At 51.1% G+C, this 12306-nt stretch overlaps 4 protein-coding genes across 4 annotated transcripts; all 4 read left to right on the forward strand.

The window, feature by feature from the left end:
- The first annotated feature begins 2563 nt into the window (after nt 1–2563).
- On the forward strand, nt 2564–5447 carry BO85DRAFT_393129 (putative MFS multidrug transporter). The gene is made up of 4 exons (XM_025656872.1): nt 2564–2857; nt 3017–4498; nt 4554–4598; nt 4663–5447. The coding sequence occupies exons 2-4, from the start codon at nt 3025–3027 to the stop codon at nt 4959–4961; spliced, it is 1818 nt and encodes a 605-aa protein (XP_025517475.1). The 5' UTR covers nt 2564–2857; nt 3017–3024; the 3' UTR covers nt 4962–5447.
- Nucleotides 5448–6341: 894 nt separating this feature from the next.
- BO85DRAFT_447440 (4a-hydroxytetrahydrobiopterin dehydratase) lies at nt 6342–7528 on the forward strand. The gene is made up of 3 exons (XM_025659723.1): nt 6342–6958; nt 7065–7127; nt 7214–7528. Exons 1-3 carry the CDS (start codon nt 6581–6583, stop codon nt 7367–7369), a joined length of 597 nt encoding a protein of 198 aa, XP_025517476.1. The 5' UTR covers nt 6342–6580; the 3' UTR covers nt 7370–7528.
- Nucleotides 7529–7603: 75 nt separating this feature from the next.
- BO85DRAFT_244995 (uncharacterized protein) lies at nt 7604–8013 on the forward strand. The gene has a single exon (XM_025654873.1). The coding sequence runs from the start codon at nt 7712–7714 to the stop codon at nt 7916–7918; it is 207 nt and encodes a 68-aa protein (XP_025517477.1). The 5' UTR covers nt 7604–7711; the 3' UTR covers nt 7919–8013.
- A 720-nt stretch (nt 8014–8733) lies between these two features.
- On the forward strand, nt 8734–11618 carry BO85DRAFT_245018 (peptidase family M20/M25/M40 protein). Its single transcript, XM_025654874.1, has one exon. The coding sequence runs from the start codon at nt 9127–9129 to the stop codon at nt 11536–11538; it is 2412 nt and encodes an 803-aa protein (XP_025517478.1). The 5' UTR covers nt 8734–9126; the 3' UTR covers nt 11539–11618.
- Nucleotides 11619–12306: the final 688 nt, after the last annotated feature.

The raw sequence follows: 12306 nt of genomic DNA on the forward strand, positions 1-12306 counted from the left end.
AAGGCGGTCAGGGACAACCTTCAAACAAACTGGTCAAAGTCAGACTGACGCTTTGCTGACGGGATGATCACGGGATTCCTAGATTCGGCCTAGTTCTACGAGAACACTGGATCCGGCATCAGAGTCGGTCTGGGCCGGGGAAAGCCTGGAGTCGCTTCTCCCTGGAAACGGTGTTGCAAGCCGGTCCGGGTTTCGGTCATCTCCCGAATACCACTTCAACCCCCACGCACACGTGAACAGATCGATCTGAATGTTTCGGGGAATTTTTCAGTGGTTGTCAGTGGATAAAAAGCCTAAGTAAGATCGCAGTACAATGCAATCGAACATTCTGTTGCCCCCTCCCCCCTCTAAAGAATGCTTGCTGGGGCATGAGAGTCCCTGCAGAGAGAACCCGACTCACCGGGCTGTAGTTTGTACACTCAACAGTCAAATTTGTCTGCTTACCAGGGGATCATCCGCCACACCATCTTGGCGTCAAGTCTTGACAAACCTTGAGAGTGGGAAGGCGGCACTATCCGACCATACAGAGCCACCAGGACAAATTGGCCTCGGTGCTAGGCTCTTGGTAGTAGTAGTACTTTGTACTCCATGTCCCGACAATCGGACCCTTCCAGAGGGTGCTACTGCTTCCTGGCTAAGTAGGCTGGAATCCTTCAACATTCCTGGTTCATTCAAAATTTTACATAACAGGTGTAGCAACAGCCTATGGTTGATTGTTGCTTCGTATCGGTGCAGACTACCAAATCATTGAAGTTGACTTCGCCATCTCCACCTACGAGACACTAGCCAGGGGTCAATCCATTTATCCATGTGAGACTGGGAGGTTCGACCACCCTGTTGGTGGCGGAGTGGTCATCACAAATTCGGGTATTAACAGACCTAGTGGAAGTCTTGAGGCTTTGCTTGCTGAAAGCCTGTGTATTACCGCTTGGTTTATGTGATGGCGCTCGATCAATGACGGGTTTCGATACAGCCTTCTGGAAAGTAGGGGAAACGTGATCATTAACTGCTTATTTCCCCCTACATGTTCAGATGCATTAGCATGACCACATCAACGACCATCGAAACAGTCAATGACGGTATTGAAGGAACACAAACCCCCAGGACTTGAATAAGCCGATGACACACTTGTAATACGTGAGAGAAAAAAAAAGTATTGGGGGCGCCGATCGCCTTGGTCAGGGAAGGCTTGACGTCACCCCCGGCTACCCCGAGACCAGCTAATCCAACCCCGTGGGAAATGCGATGAGGGAAAACTGGGTCCAACATGGAAACCGCCTAAAAAGCGGAACACAGACCAATGCTGTGGCTTCCTGTTCGCAGCCCACCCTCCCCCCCGGACTCCAAAACCAGGACAAGAACACTAGCAGTATTTAGCGTATATCTTTTGTTGAAATTTTTTCGTTTCTCATGGTTGTCAGCTTTCATGACCCATCTGCTCGGGAGGCCACGCAGTCATGTACAGCGCCCATGGCCACCTGGAGACCCCGGCCCCTTGCGTGGGCACACTTTTGCGCCCGCATTATTGACAGGCTGGACCTTCTCAGCCTGTCCAGGGCGCCTTTTCCATGAAATGAAGAGTCTGGCGCACAAAGTCTAAAGTGCAGTTTTCTCAACATAACTCGCAATCTCTCACCGTAGGAAAAAGTTCTCCCGCACCCGTGTCGTGGCAGGCTTCCCCGAAACGGGCATTCTAGAGACCATAGTCCTATCGGCCCAGAACGGCTCCAGTGGGAGTAATGAATATCAACAACCACCGAAGTGGGGAAGCCGTGGTGGTCGCGCCGACCACTCCTGGCTCTGAAAACTCAACCGGTTTCTCCCCCAGAGGTCAGGCGATGAGTGATTAAGGAATGATGTTAAGGACGGAGTTAAGCACGATGGATCCGTCCATCAGCATCGCCCCAGATCTATCTGGAAAATGACTGGCCGTGTCAGTGTGGCAAGTGGGCTCTTCGGAGTCTGGTTTAGGTGGTATGTAGTACCCTACCAAGCCGGTCCTGATTCGGCAGGCCAAATGCATCATCATTCGGCCCTAACCGTGTGCGGCCGGCTGCTTGGCCAGAGACGACCGATACCCAACACCCCATCCGGGAAATATGCATCCAATCTCCCCTAATTTGAGTTATGCCAGTCCTGTCAAGAATCCATGCGAGTGCTATCATCATTATTACAAGCCACAGAGACCAGGCCTTAATAATGGTGAGTGGCAAAGTAAAAAGGGGGCAGAAGGCTGAAGTTGCAGCAAGAAAGAAAAAAGTGTAAATTGGACATGAAAGGCCAAAGTGAACTAATTACCCATGCACCGAGTCATCGGAGACACCTGGACCGACTGAACTCTAAATGTACAATCCCCGGCTCCTATTGGAGAGGAATGGGAAAAGTGGTGGATTGATATAAAGCAGAGTCATTCCTGCAGTGCTGCCCGTGCGATCCATGGGTGTTGCGGTAACATCACCCACTTCTTCCCCTGATGCGACTGGTTACTGGGATATAAGTACCGTGATAGAACCCCATCGCGGTTGCCTTTTCTGGGGTACTTTCCTGAAAAAGTAGTTTTGATACTAGTCCCATGTAGGTCTGATCTCTTTCTCCAGTCCTCCTGCGCTCTTTCCCTTTCTGGCCTAACCCAACAACCGTCATCTACTGCTTGTGATTACTTCTACTTCTTCCTCCCTCTCCACCCACTCCTGCTCTTTTTCTTCTTTCTCCTTCCTCCCTATACTTATTTTCCCGTCTTCCCTTAACAGGAACTTCTCAGTGCTCCTTCCTCCCCTCCAGTGATTTGCTATTCCCATTCTCACCTGCTCGCCTTGATTGCCTGGTCTTCTCTATCTTTATTCAGTCTGGGTCGGCTGTAAGTACATGCTATTCATACACCAATGTGACTATCGCATGATGGCGTGAACCTACAAGCATCTCTGCGCTTCATGCTTTGCTTCCTTTTCCCATTATTCTCACAGTTTACATTCCTTCCCATCAAACACCATGCAGCGACTAATTCAGTACGTTACAGTGCGCATCATGGCTTCTCGCCCAGACAGAGACATGAGTAATCATGAAAAGATTCATGAGTCAGAAGCCTCGTCTTCTACTCAAACCGACACCATTCTCGATCCAGCAACCGAAAAGGCTCTGGAACAGCAGCAAAAGTCTCAACCGCTTCCATCAGACCCCAACGCTGGAACCACTCTACACCAATTGGAGAATGCCGCGTCCGAAAAGGTCGAGCTGACTGAGGAGGACTGCTACGACCAACTCGGCTATGCCTTTCCCAGCTGGAAGAAATGGATGATCATTTCCGTGATCTTTCTCGTCCAAACATCAATGAACTTCAATACCAGTCTCTACTCCAACGCCCTCACCGGTATATCCGAAGAATTCGGAGTCAGCATGCAAGCTGCTCGGTGTGGTGCTATGATTTTCTTGGTTCTCTACGCCTTTGGTTGCGAGCTTTGGGCACCATGGAGTGAGGAACTGGGTCGGAAGCCGATCTTACAGCTCAGTCTGTTCCTTGTGAACATTTGGCAACTCCCCGTTGCTCTCGCCCCCAATTTTGCATCTATCATGGTAGGACGTGCTCTGGGAGGTCTTAGCTCAGCTGGTGGCTCAGTTACTCTGGGTATGATCGCAGACCTTTGGGAAGCAGATGACCAGCAGTATGCTGTCGCCTGCGTGGTATTTTCTTCAGTGGGTGGCTCAGTGATTGGACCAGTTGTTGGAGGTTTTGTGGAAGCATATCTGCCGTGGCGCTGGAACATCTGGATTCAGCTCATATTTGGGGGTTTCGTGCAGGTGGCGCACTTGCTTTTGGTACCTGAGACCCGGACAACGATTATGATGGACCGTATCGCAAAGAAGCGAAGGGAAAGCGGCGAAGACCCCAATATTTATGGACCGAACGAGCTGGTTCCTTTCAAGGACCGCTTCTCGATGCACGAAGTCCTCATCACCTGGATCCGCCCCTTTAAGATGTTCTTGACGGAGCCGATTGTCCTCACTCTATCTCTGCTGAGTGGTTTCAGTGATGCCCTGATCTTCATGTTCATTCAGTCGTTCAGCCTTGTGTACGACCAGTGGGGTTTCGGCACCGTGGAGCTAGGCCTGTCGTTCCTTCCCATTCTCGTGGGCTACTTTATCGCATGGGGCGCTTTCATCCCAGTCATTAAAAGAAACATTGAGGAACGGCGCAGGAAGCCTGACGATGAGCGGGCTCAGTACGAATCTCGACTTTGGTTCCTTCTCTATACTGCACCCTGCTTGCCTATTGGCTTGATTGGTTTTGCGTGGACCAGTTTGGGACCCCCTGTCCATTGGATTGGAAGCATGGTGTTCTCTGCTATCGTCGGTATTGCCAACTACAGCATCTACATGGCCACTATCGATTACATGATCTGCGCATACGGACCGTACTCGGCTTCCGCAACGGGCGGCAACGGATGGTCTCGAGACTTCTTGGCTGGTGTGCTCACCATCCCTGCCACACCATTCTTTGAAAGTAAGTAACAATAATAACGTCGCAGTTTATATGGGATTCTAACAAATGACTTTAGATATTGGCGGGAAATACCACCTGGAATACGCGTCTACCATTCTATGTGAGTTTTATCATTGATGTGCCCTGCGTCTGGGGATATGGGACACTAACGGCCTTTCCTCCAGTCTGTATCTCTTTCCTCCTGGTCATTGCAGTATATGTCATCTACTGGTACGGACCAACACTCCGCAAGCGGTCGCCATTTGCCCAGCAGCTGTCCGATGCGAGAGTCGAGCTCCAGACTCACGGGCGACGGCTGTCCAAGATTCCTTCCGGTTCAAGGGCAAATTCCTTTGCACGCTCGCAACAGAACCTACGCATTCGTCATACGCTTGGGAGTCGTCCTGGCAGCTACATAGCATCCCGCCCAGCGTCGAACGTCAACTCCCGTGTCAACTCACGGAGAAACAGTCTTTCTCGCTGAGCTCTTATGCCGAATTTGTTACGCATGCGACATGAGCCGCTCGGATACATTTTTACGATGTCACTGAGACGATTAATGAGCGTTGATACCAATCATGGCCGATGCCTTTGCAGGTCATAAACGTTGTTTGCTTTACTCTTTACCATCCACGGACCTGTCCCTTATATATTCTGTCCGAAAACGGTTGGGCCTACAATACCCAATAGTATATGCGCAACATTCATTTTCAGTTCTAGGCAAGGCGCTGGCTCGGGAAGTAATGAGAGACGTATTAGCTTTGCTTTGCTTTTTGGAACATGTACTAGTACTAGGTTAGCTTTCTACTGCTTGGGCTGTCTTGGTTAGCTGTTGCCATTTCTGGCTGGCTCAAACATGTAGCTATGAGCTTTTGCAGGCTCGGCCGTTCGCGGTCTCACCCTCGAAGAAATCCTAGATCGGGGGTTTTTTTTTCCCTGGGACAATCAAGAAATAAAAAGATACCATTGGAAAACATTTAATATCTAAAGTATAAAATCCCATTAACCTATACCGGTCCCGCACGATCGCGACAGAGATAAGGATCGGTGGGATGCAACCAGACGGTGCAACCAAGCGGGAGCAGAACCATGGAGGACCGAGTCAAGCAGCACCGAACAGATTCAGATGGCGGTCATCTGCAATGACCGAACCATGCCGATGGTTGGATTGTGGAGACACCGACCTTGCATCTGGATCCGGACGGGAGCATCGGATTCGGCAGTCTCGGAAAACCCTCCCCCGATCCCTGGGATGGATACCTCTTACAGCGCTTGGCTAATTGTCGACATGGTCTAGCTCGATGCTATCATCTTCCCGGACCCGAGTGTAGTGGCACTGGTACTTCTGTGCTTTGCTTCTCGCCGTCTGAAAGATCAGACTCCTCACTGATTCTCATGCATTGATTGATGCAGGTACGCCTGCGGGAGATCTACAGGCCCTTGGGGAATCACATGTTTCTGCCATCTGGAGTTTTGAAACATTCGTCGGCTTTTCTAGAATGAATCGAATGTGGTGTCCCGTCGAACGGTGGATGGGTCCTTCGGGTGGTATTGCCGAGGATGTAAGGGGATTGGTTGGCTTCTTCCTATTGAATGACTCAAGGGATTTCAATGCTTTCTATGGCTCCCTTCATCTATAAGTGCGTATAGGACTGATTTTCCTAAGGGGGATAGATATTCTTGATCAGAGGATTCTCGCGATGCTTGTTGGTCTTGACAAGAACGCACTGTATCTGGTCTCATCATGGTATATGCTCCAGGGTTTAGCGAACCAAACGCTGACATTGTGCTCAACATCTAATTATAGAGAAAAGTGCAGGAAGCAGGAGGCTGACTTGAGATAATCGATGTACCAAGCAGGGGGTTCATGTGGTCAGTATGAAACTGTTCATCGACCAGCGCATTGTGGCGACAGAGCACTTCACGGCGGATGCAGGCGATTCGCTTGCCGCGGGAGATCGACCCGTCCGCAGCCACCCCCAGTCACGTGCCCCAGACGGTCGGTGGCCGCGGAGCGATGCTTAGTGAGAGCTGCTGCTGCGATAACTCGACGGCGCCAGCTATGCAGATAGTCTGATCTACCCTTCTCTACCACCGCTCAGCATGGACCACGTATCTAGGGCAATTCAGCAGCCCCGAGCGGTGGTCACTCGCCTCCAGCGTTACTGCTTTCGCCGCAATTACCATCTACGACCCTCCTCTTCTCGCGTTATCCCTCCCTCCTCCCACCGCCTCGGACCTCGTGCTGCGGCGACCACTTTCAACACCTACACCTCCAACCTCCCCAACACCACCCCTTCATATCGGATAGCTTTGCGCCGCCACGCCTCGACGATGGCGGACCCACAGTTTGCAGAGGGGACCAACCCCGAACAGGCGCGCCAGGGATTGCAGACGCTGCAGGAACAGGGATGGGTGCTGGATGAGGATGGACAGGGCGTGAAGAAGACCTTCTATTTCAAGTCGTACTTCAAGGCGGTGGTATGTTGGCCCCCTCCCCTCCCCCCCTGTTTTCCGCCCCTCCCTTCGATGTGTTAGATATGATATGGGCGCAAGGTGATCTGACCGGTTTGGGATTTATTTGCAGAGCTTTGTCAACGTGGTCGCATCGCAGAGTTCGACCAAGAAGCACCATCCTACCATGACTGTGGTAAGTGTGACTCATCACAGGGAGGAAAAAAAAAGGGGGCGTGAAGTGAAATGGTTATGATTGAGGCTGATTTGGAATCATCATAGAGAATCGGATCGGTCGATATCCACTGGACTACCCACCACCCTCGGGGCTTAAGTGAGAAGGACTTGGAAATGGCGCAGCATTGCGACGAGGCAGCGGAGCTGATGGGGTCGGTGGAACAAGGACAGGGGAAAAAGTGCGCTCCGGGTCGAGACTAATCCCAATCCCATTGTTGGATGGGAATGGGGGAATTGTGTGGCGTAAGGAGCTGAGGGGAGATTCATGTTAATATTGAGTGTGATTGATTGGTATTGATTAGTGACTTGCCAGCGGAATATTCCCATGATAGCCAAATTGATTAAAATGATTGATTATCATCTGATTTATTATTCAACCAACAGAACAAGGGAGGGGGGAGAGGGGGGTGACCTCTTAGTCAGCGCTTATGTTCCTCGTGGACAATAAACAAAAAAGGCGTAGTTCAACAATCAATCCACTCCAGCCAGTCAGTCAAGCTACTTTGTACTAAGTAAGTCTAGTCGAACTTTCAGCTGAGAAAAATGGCTGGAATGTGCCACTCTTGTGCCTGTTCTCGGGTCAGGCCATCCAACCAGATGCCGACCCGATGTGTGAAGAACAAAAACCAAATGCAACCAACTCAACTTATACTACCGACATCTAATCTGACACGGACATCCTGTCACTCTGCAGGTAAGCATTTCTCCATTCCTCCATCCTTTCCCCCCTTCTCCAATGTTTGCACTTGATGTGTTCATCATCCGGAGAAAATCAAACACGACTAACCGAATTCCACCCCCTCTTGAGGCCCCTAGTTCGCTCATCAACCGACAACCGTTGCCCGGAAAGTGGGGACCGTAAGGTTTGGCTCAGTTCAGGGGCATCAACATGACTCTCCAATTTCATAATGGATTCTCTCCCCCGAGGGAGGAGTGGATATGTTGGGTTGGGTGATCAACTTGGGTGGCGGGAGAGATGCAGGTCGCGCATTCACATCACATACTATCTGGTATGATTTTGTGCGAATCTATCTTACTCCATACGATCTCATCTCTCAACCCTCCTTCTTTCTCTCCAGCCCATCCCCAGCTCAGCCAATCCCCCTCCCCTCCACTCAGGGGGTTCGCTTGCGCGCGCAGACCGTTTCAGATCTGCTTGTCATCACCACTAGCCCTCTAGTCGCTGGCTAGGCCCGACGGGGCAGGTTCTATGGACGGGCAATCAATAATCTAATTTAATCCCAGAAACTTTGCGCTGCTGGCCTGCCTGGAGCCTGTTTCGTCTTGTTTCGCGTTGGTCCGTTTTTTTCTTTGTCACACTTCCATCTCCTCCTTCTCTTTTCTCGTTCACACAATCACGCTCATACCCATTACTACTACTATTACTACTACTTCTTCTTCAATTCTTCTTCTCTCTTTCGCTCCCTGGGTCTTTTCGCAAACTATCAATTACGGGCCTCCACACTCCAATTGCCGACTATGACGTGTGTTTGACTCCCAATCTCTTTCCCTGATTTGGTTGTCTGTTGATCCCACACGGCCACTTCGTCACTCCCTGTCGCGCACGCCCCAAGACAAGACCTCGAGTTCAATTCGTACTCGCCGTCCACCACGGATTCACGTCGGGTGCAATATACCACACCTATCCGAGATCTTTCCTTTACAAACAACTTTTTGCTGTGCCCTACACGGTCGGATATGATCTATGCTTGAGTTATCATCGTCAGCTTGCGATGACACTTTTCTTATTTTCAAGCACCACAATCTTTCCTTATCGATCAATGAGGCACTCATTGTTAGCACCCTTCATTTATCTATTCATTCGTTAATTATACCCAAACTTGCTGCGATCAATTGATGCGCGTGATTTTATTTACTATATACCCATCCCAACCTTTTCTAGACAGCAGGCATTTCGACGTCCGCCTTCAGGGCATACAGTCGAGGTCTGACTAAGGATGACGTTGGATATTCATTCCCCTCAACAATCGGTCAGCGAGCGCAGAGGCCAGCGATTGGCCCCTCTACAGACCAACTTCAGTCGCCCAACCGCACGTCCAGTGGAGGTTCCACCCGGCAGACCACAGCGTCCACGGCCCACGGACTTCCAGGGTGATACGGAGGCAGGTGAAAGAGTCCCATTGCAGGCCACACCGGTTAAGCGCCAAACATCGAAGTCCAGTCTGCGGAACATCTTCGGACGCGACAAGTCTTCGCGGAAACAACCCAGCGATGCTAAGCTCACGGGCATCGATGAATTGCAGCAGCAAAGCACACAGCCTGCAACCGAAACAGCTCCGGTGATCCAATCACCCACAGCTGTTGCCACGCCGAAGACTACCGTTTCGACAGCTACACTCCCCACCTCGCCGATAACGACAGCATCTCAACGGTCCAGGCTTCCCTCCAAGTCCCGTGCCAAAACAGGTGACGAGAAGCCTGCTGCAGGTGAGATAGGATGGAAACCACCACCACTCTTTCAGGCGTATCCACAGGCACTCAAGCATGACACTCTTCCTGTCCCCGCCATGTCGGTGGATTCCATCATGCGCATGCATGCCACATCAAAGGCGAAAGCTGGTGCTCGTGAAGACGAGCCTGCTAACGGAGAGTCGGCGGAGGATGGCGCGGCTCGGAAGAAAAAGGAAGACAAGGAGAGGAAACGGCACATGCGCACTCTTTCCGAAACAATGAACAAAGCAGACTGGACTCAGAAAGTCTATGTGCTGGCCACCGCTGGCTATATCCTACAGTATTCCGGCTCCGGTAAATACGACAGGCTGCCGGAGAAAATGCTACAGCTCGGTCCTCGAACTGTAGCCTTTGCTAGCGATGCGATTCCTGGGAAGCATTGGGTGCTGCAGGTATCACACACTGACGAGGACGGCACGGATTCCACTAAGCCCTCCCGATTTCGCTTTGGGTTCCATAGGTCTCCATCTCGGCGGCTTGAGCGTTGCTTCCTTCTAGTGTTCGACCACCCCGAGGATATGAGCTCTTGGCTCCTGGCCGTCCGGGCTCAGATCGAAGCACGTGGAGGCAAGAAGTATGTTTCAGAAAAGACAGCCGACGATGGGGAAGAGCCCCAGCTTCAGACTAAGCCCAGTATCCGCCAAATGGTGACCAAAGATCCAAACCGGTTTTCTATGCTACTGAAACCGCAGCAGTTTGTATCGGAGGAAGACAAGGACACCGGTGTCAGCGTTAGCGACCAATCCCGTCGGAGCTCATACGTCTCTCTCAATCGCCGGTCGATAGTCATGCCCGCCGCATCAGAATCCCGCTCGGGCTCTATATCCACCACACATACCGAAATAACATCTCCTGTTAGCGGTACGGGGCGATTCTACTCATCCATTCCTAGCGCCAGTGTCCCCAATTCGCCACCCAACGGTGGTATGGTCGCAGCGTCTTTGGATGGCACAGCAAGTCCAAGCGTCAAAAGCTCAACGAAACGTCGATCGTTGAACATATCGTCTCCATCAACAATCAAGACCCCTGCTGAGATGGCTGCAGAGATCCCACGGGCACAATCGACACAGCCGGATCCTGTGCTCCGCAGCACCTCCCCGCCCGCACCAAACTTCAGTGTGCCGTCTTTTAGCAAGAGATTCACTGCCCGATTTGGCCCACTCCAAGTCCCCCAGGTCTCTCAGCTTCCTACGGCGGTGGAGGACACAAGCAGCAAAAGTACAGTTACTGCGCTTTCCGCGTTTCCTTCTCCACCCCAATCTCCAGGCAAGGTTCCGAACGGCTTCCTGCCGGAGGAGCCCAGCGAGGAGCAGCAACAACAACAACAACAACCGCAAGAGCCGGGGCCGCAACCAAAGAAGCCGTGGCCACTCCATGCAGGTCAGCCTAAAAGACCACCGCTGCGCGTTTCCACTTCCCAAGACTCGCTAGCGGAAAATCAACGTATAGCGGACCCCAGAGGCAACCGTCTCTCTCGCATGCCTCGGAGCATACAACCCAACATGGCGGCCCCAGTGCCGCGGCCCACGACTGCAGTCGGCGGAGGGCCAAACATGTTGCACGTGGGTTCACAGCAACCGACCAGAGGGTCTGTTATGTACCAACCAGATCCAAATTCCCGTCTGCCGCCAGTAGCCATGGGTCGCCGGAAGAGCATGCCAGGGCTGATCGGGCCGCCAGCTGCACCACCGCCCAACTGTCCACTACCTAAAATCCCATCTCCAGTCGACCCACAGTCGACCAACTGGGGTGATGCACCCGCCGACCTGCGACAGTGCATCTCGCCTCCCCCGCTCCAGACTATCCGGGAACAGCGCAAGAGTTCCGCTCCAGTTCCCGCCGGCTATGGCATGCAAAGTCGAAGCGTGTCCCGGCAGTCCAGAATGCCGCAAATATAATCAATCAGCCTCTAACCACTCCTTACTATACATACAGTACCCATTCGCATGATGAACCCTGCATGCCTTGTACATGTTCATCCTATCCGATTTCTACCCATTATGCTTCCACGTCGCCACGGCACGACTTCTTTCCGTCCGTCGACTTTGACAGTCGACGATGTCGATCATCGTATCATTACATAGCGATCCAGCGTTTTTCTATCTTCTTTACATTTTCCAGATATACTCCCTTATATTATACATCCTGATACCATTCGTGAATGTACTGGCACACATGTCGACTTCTTACTATCTATTACCCACAGGCTACTGCTATTACTACTCCTACTACTACTATTTCCTTTCATGTGTTACTCTTAACCCAAAACGATAGACGTGGTGGCTCTCTGTTTTGTGTGATTCATTCCATATTTACTTCACAAGTTGTATTCTATTCTATTTTTTGATCATATACAGGCTGCTATACAGTGACTCCAGAGCGATTATACTAGCGATTACTACAATATGGGATCTACTATTCAGGACTCGAACAACTCTCTCGTTCTAGAACGCCGCAATTAATTAGCAGCACAAACTTTACTAACACCCCTAATCAATCTACCATTTTTCATGAATATTATTTCAAAGAAACTATCAAGTAGTATAACCAAGTATCCAGCAATAAGCATTACCTACTCTGGATCTCGATCCATCTTACCTCCGGCAACTACGTACGTAAATGATGTGCACACAGACATACATACACAGCAAAAGGGAAACGAAACG

This window comes from Aspergillus piperis (assembly GCF_003184755.1).
Source record: "Aspergillus piperis CBS 112811 unplaced genomic scaffold BO85scaffold_5, whole genome shotgun sequence".
NCBI classification, from domain to species: Eukaryota; Fungi; Ascomycota; class Eurotiomycetes; order Eurotiales; family Aspergillaceae; genus Aspergillus; species Aspergillus piperis.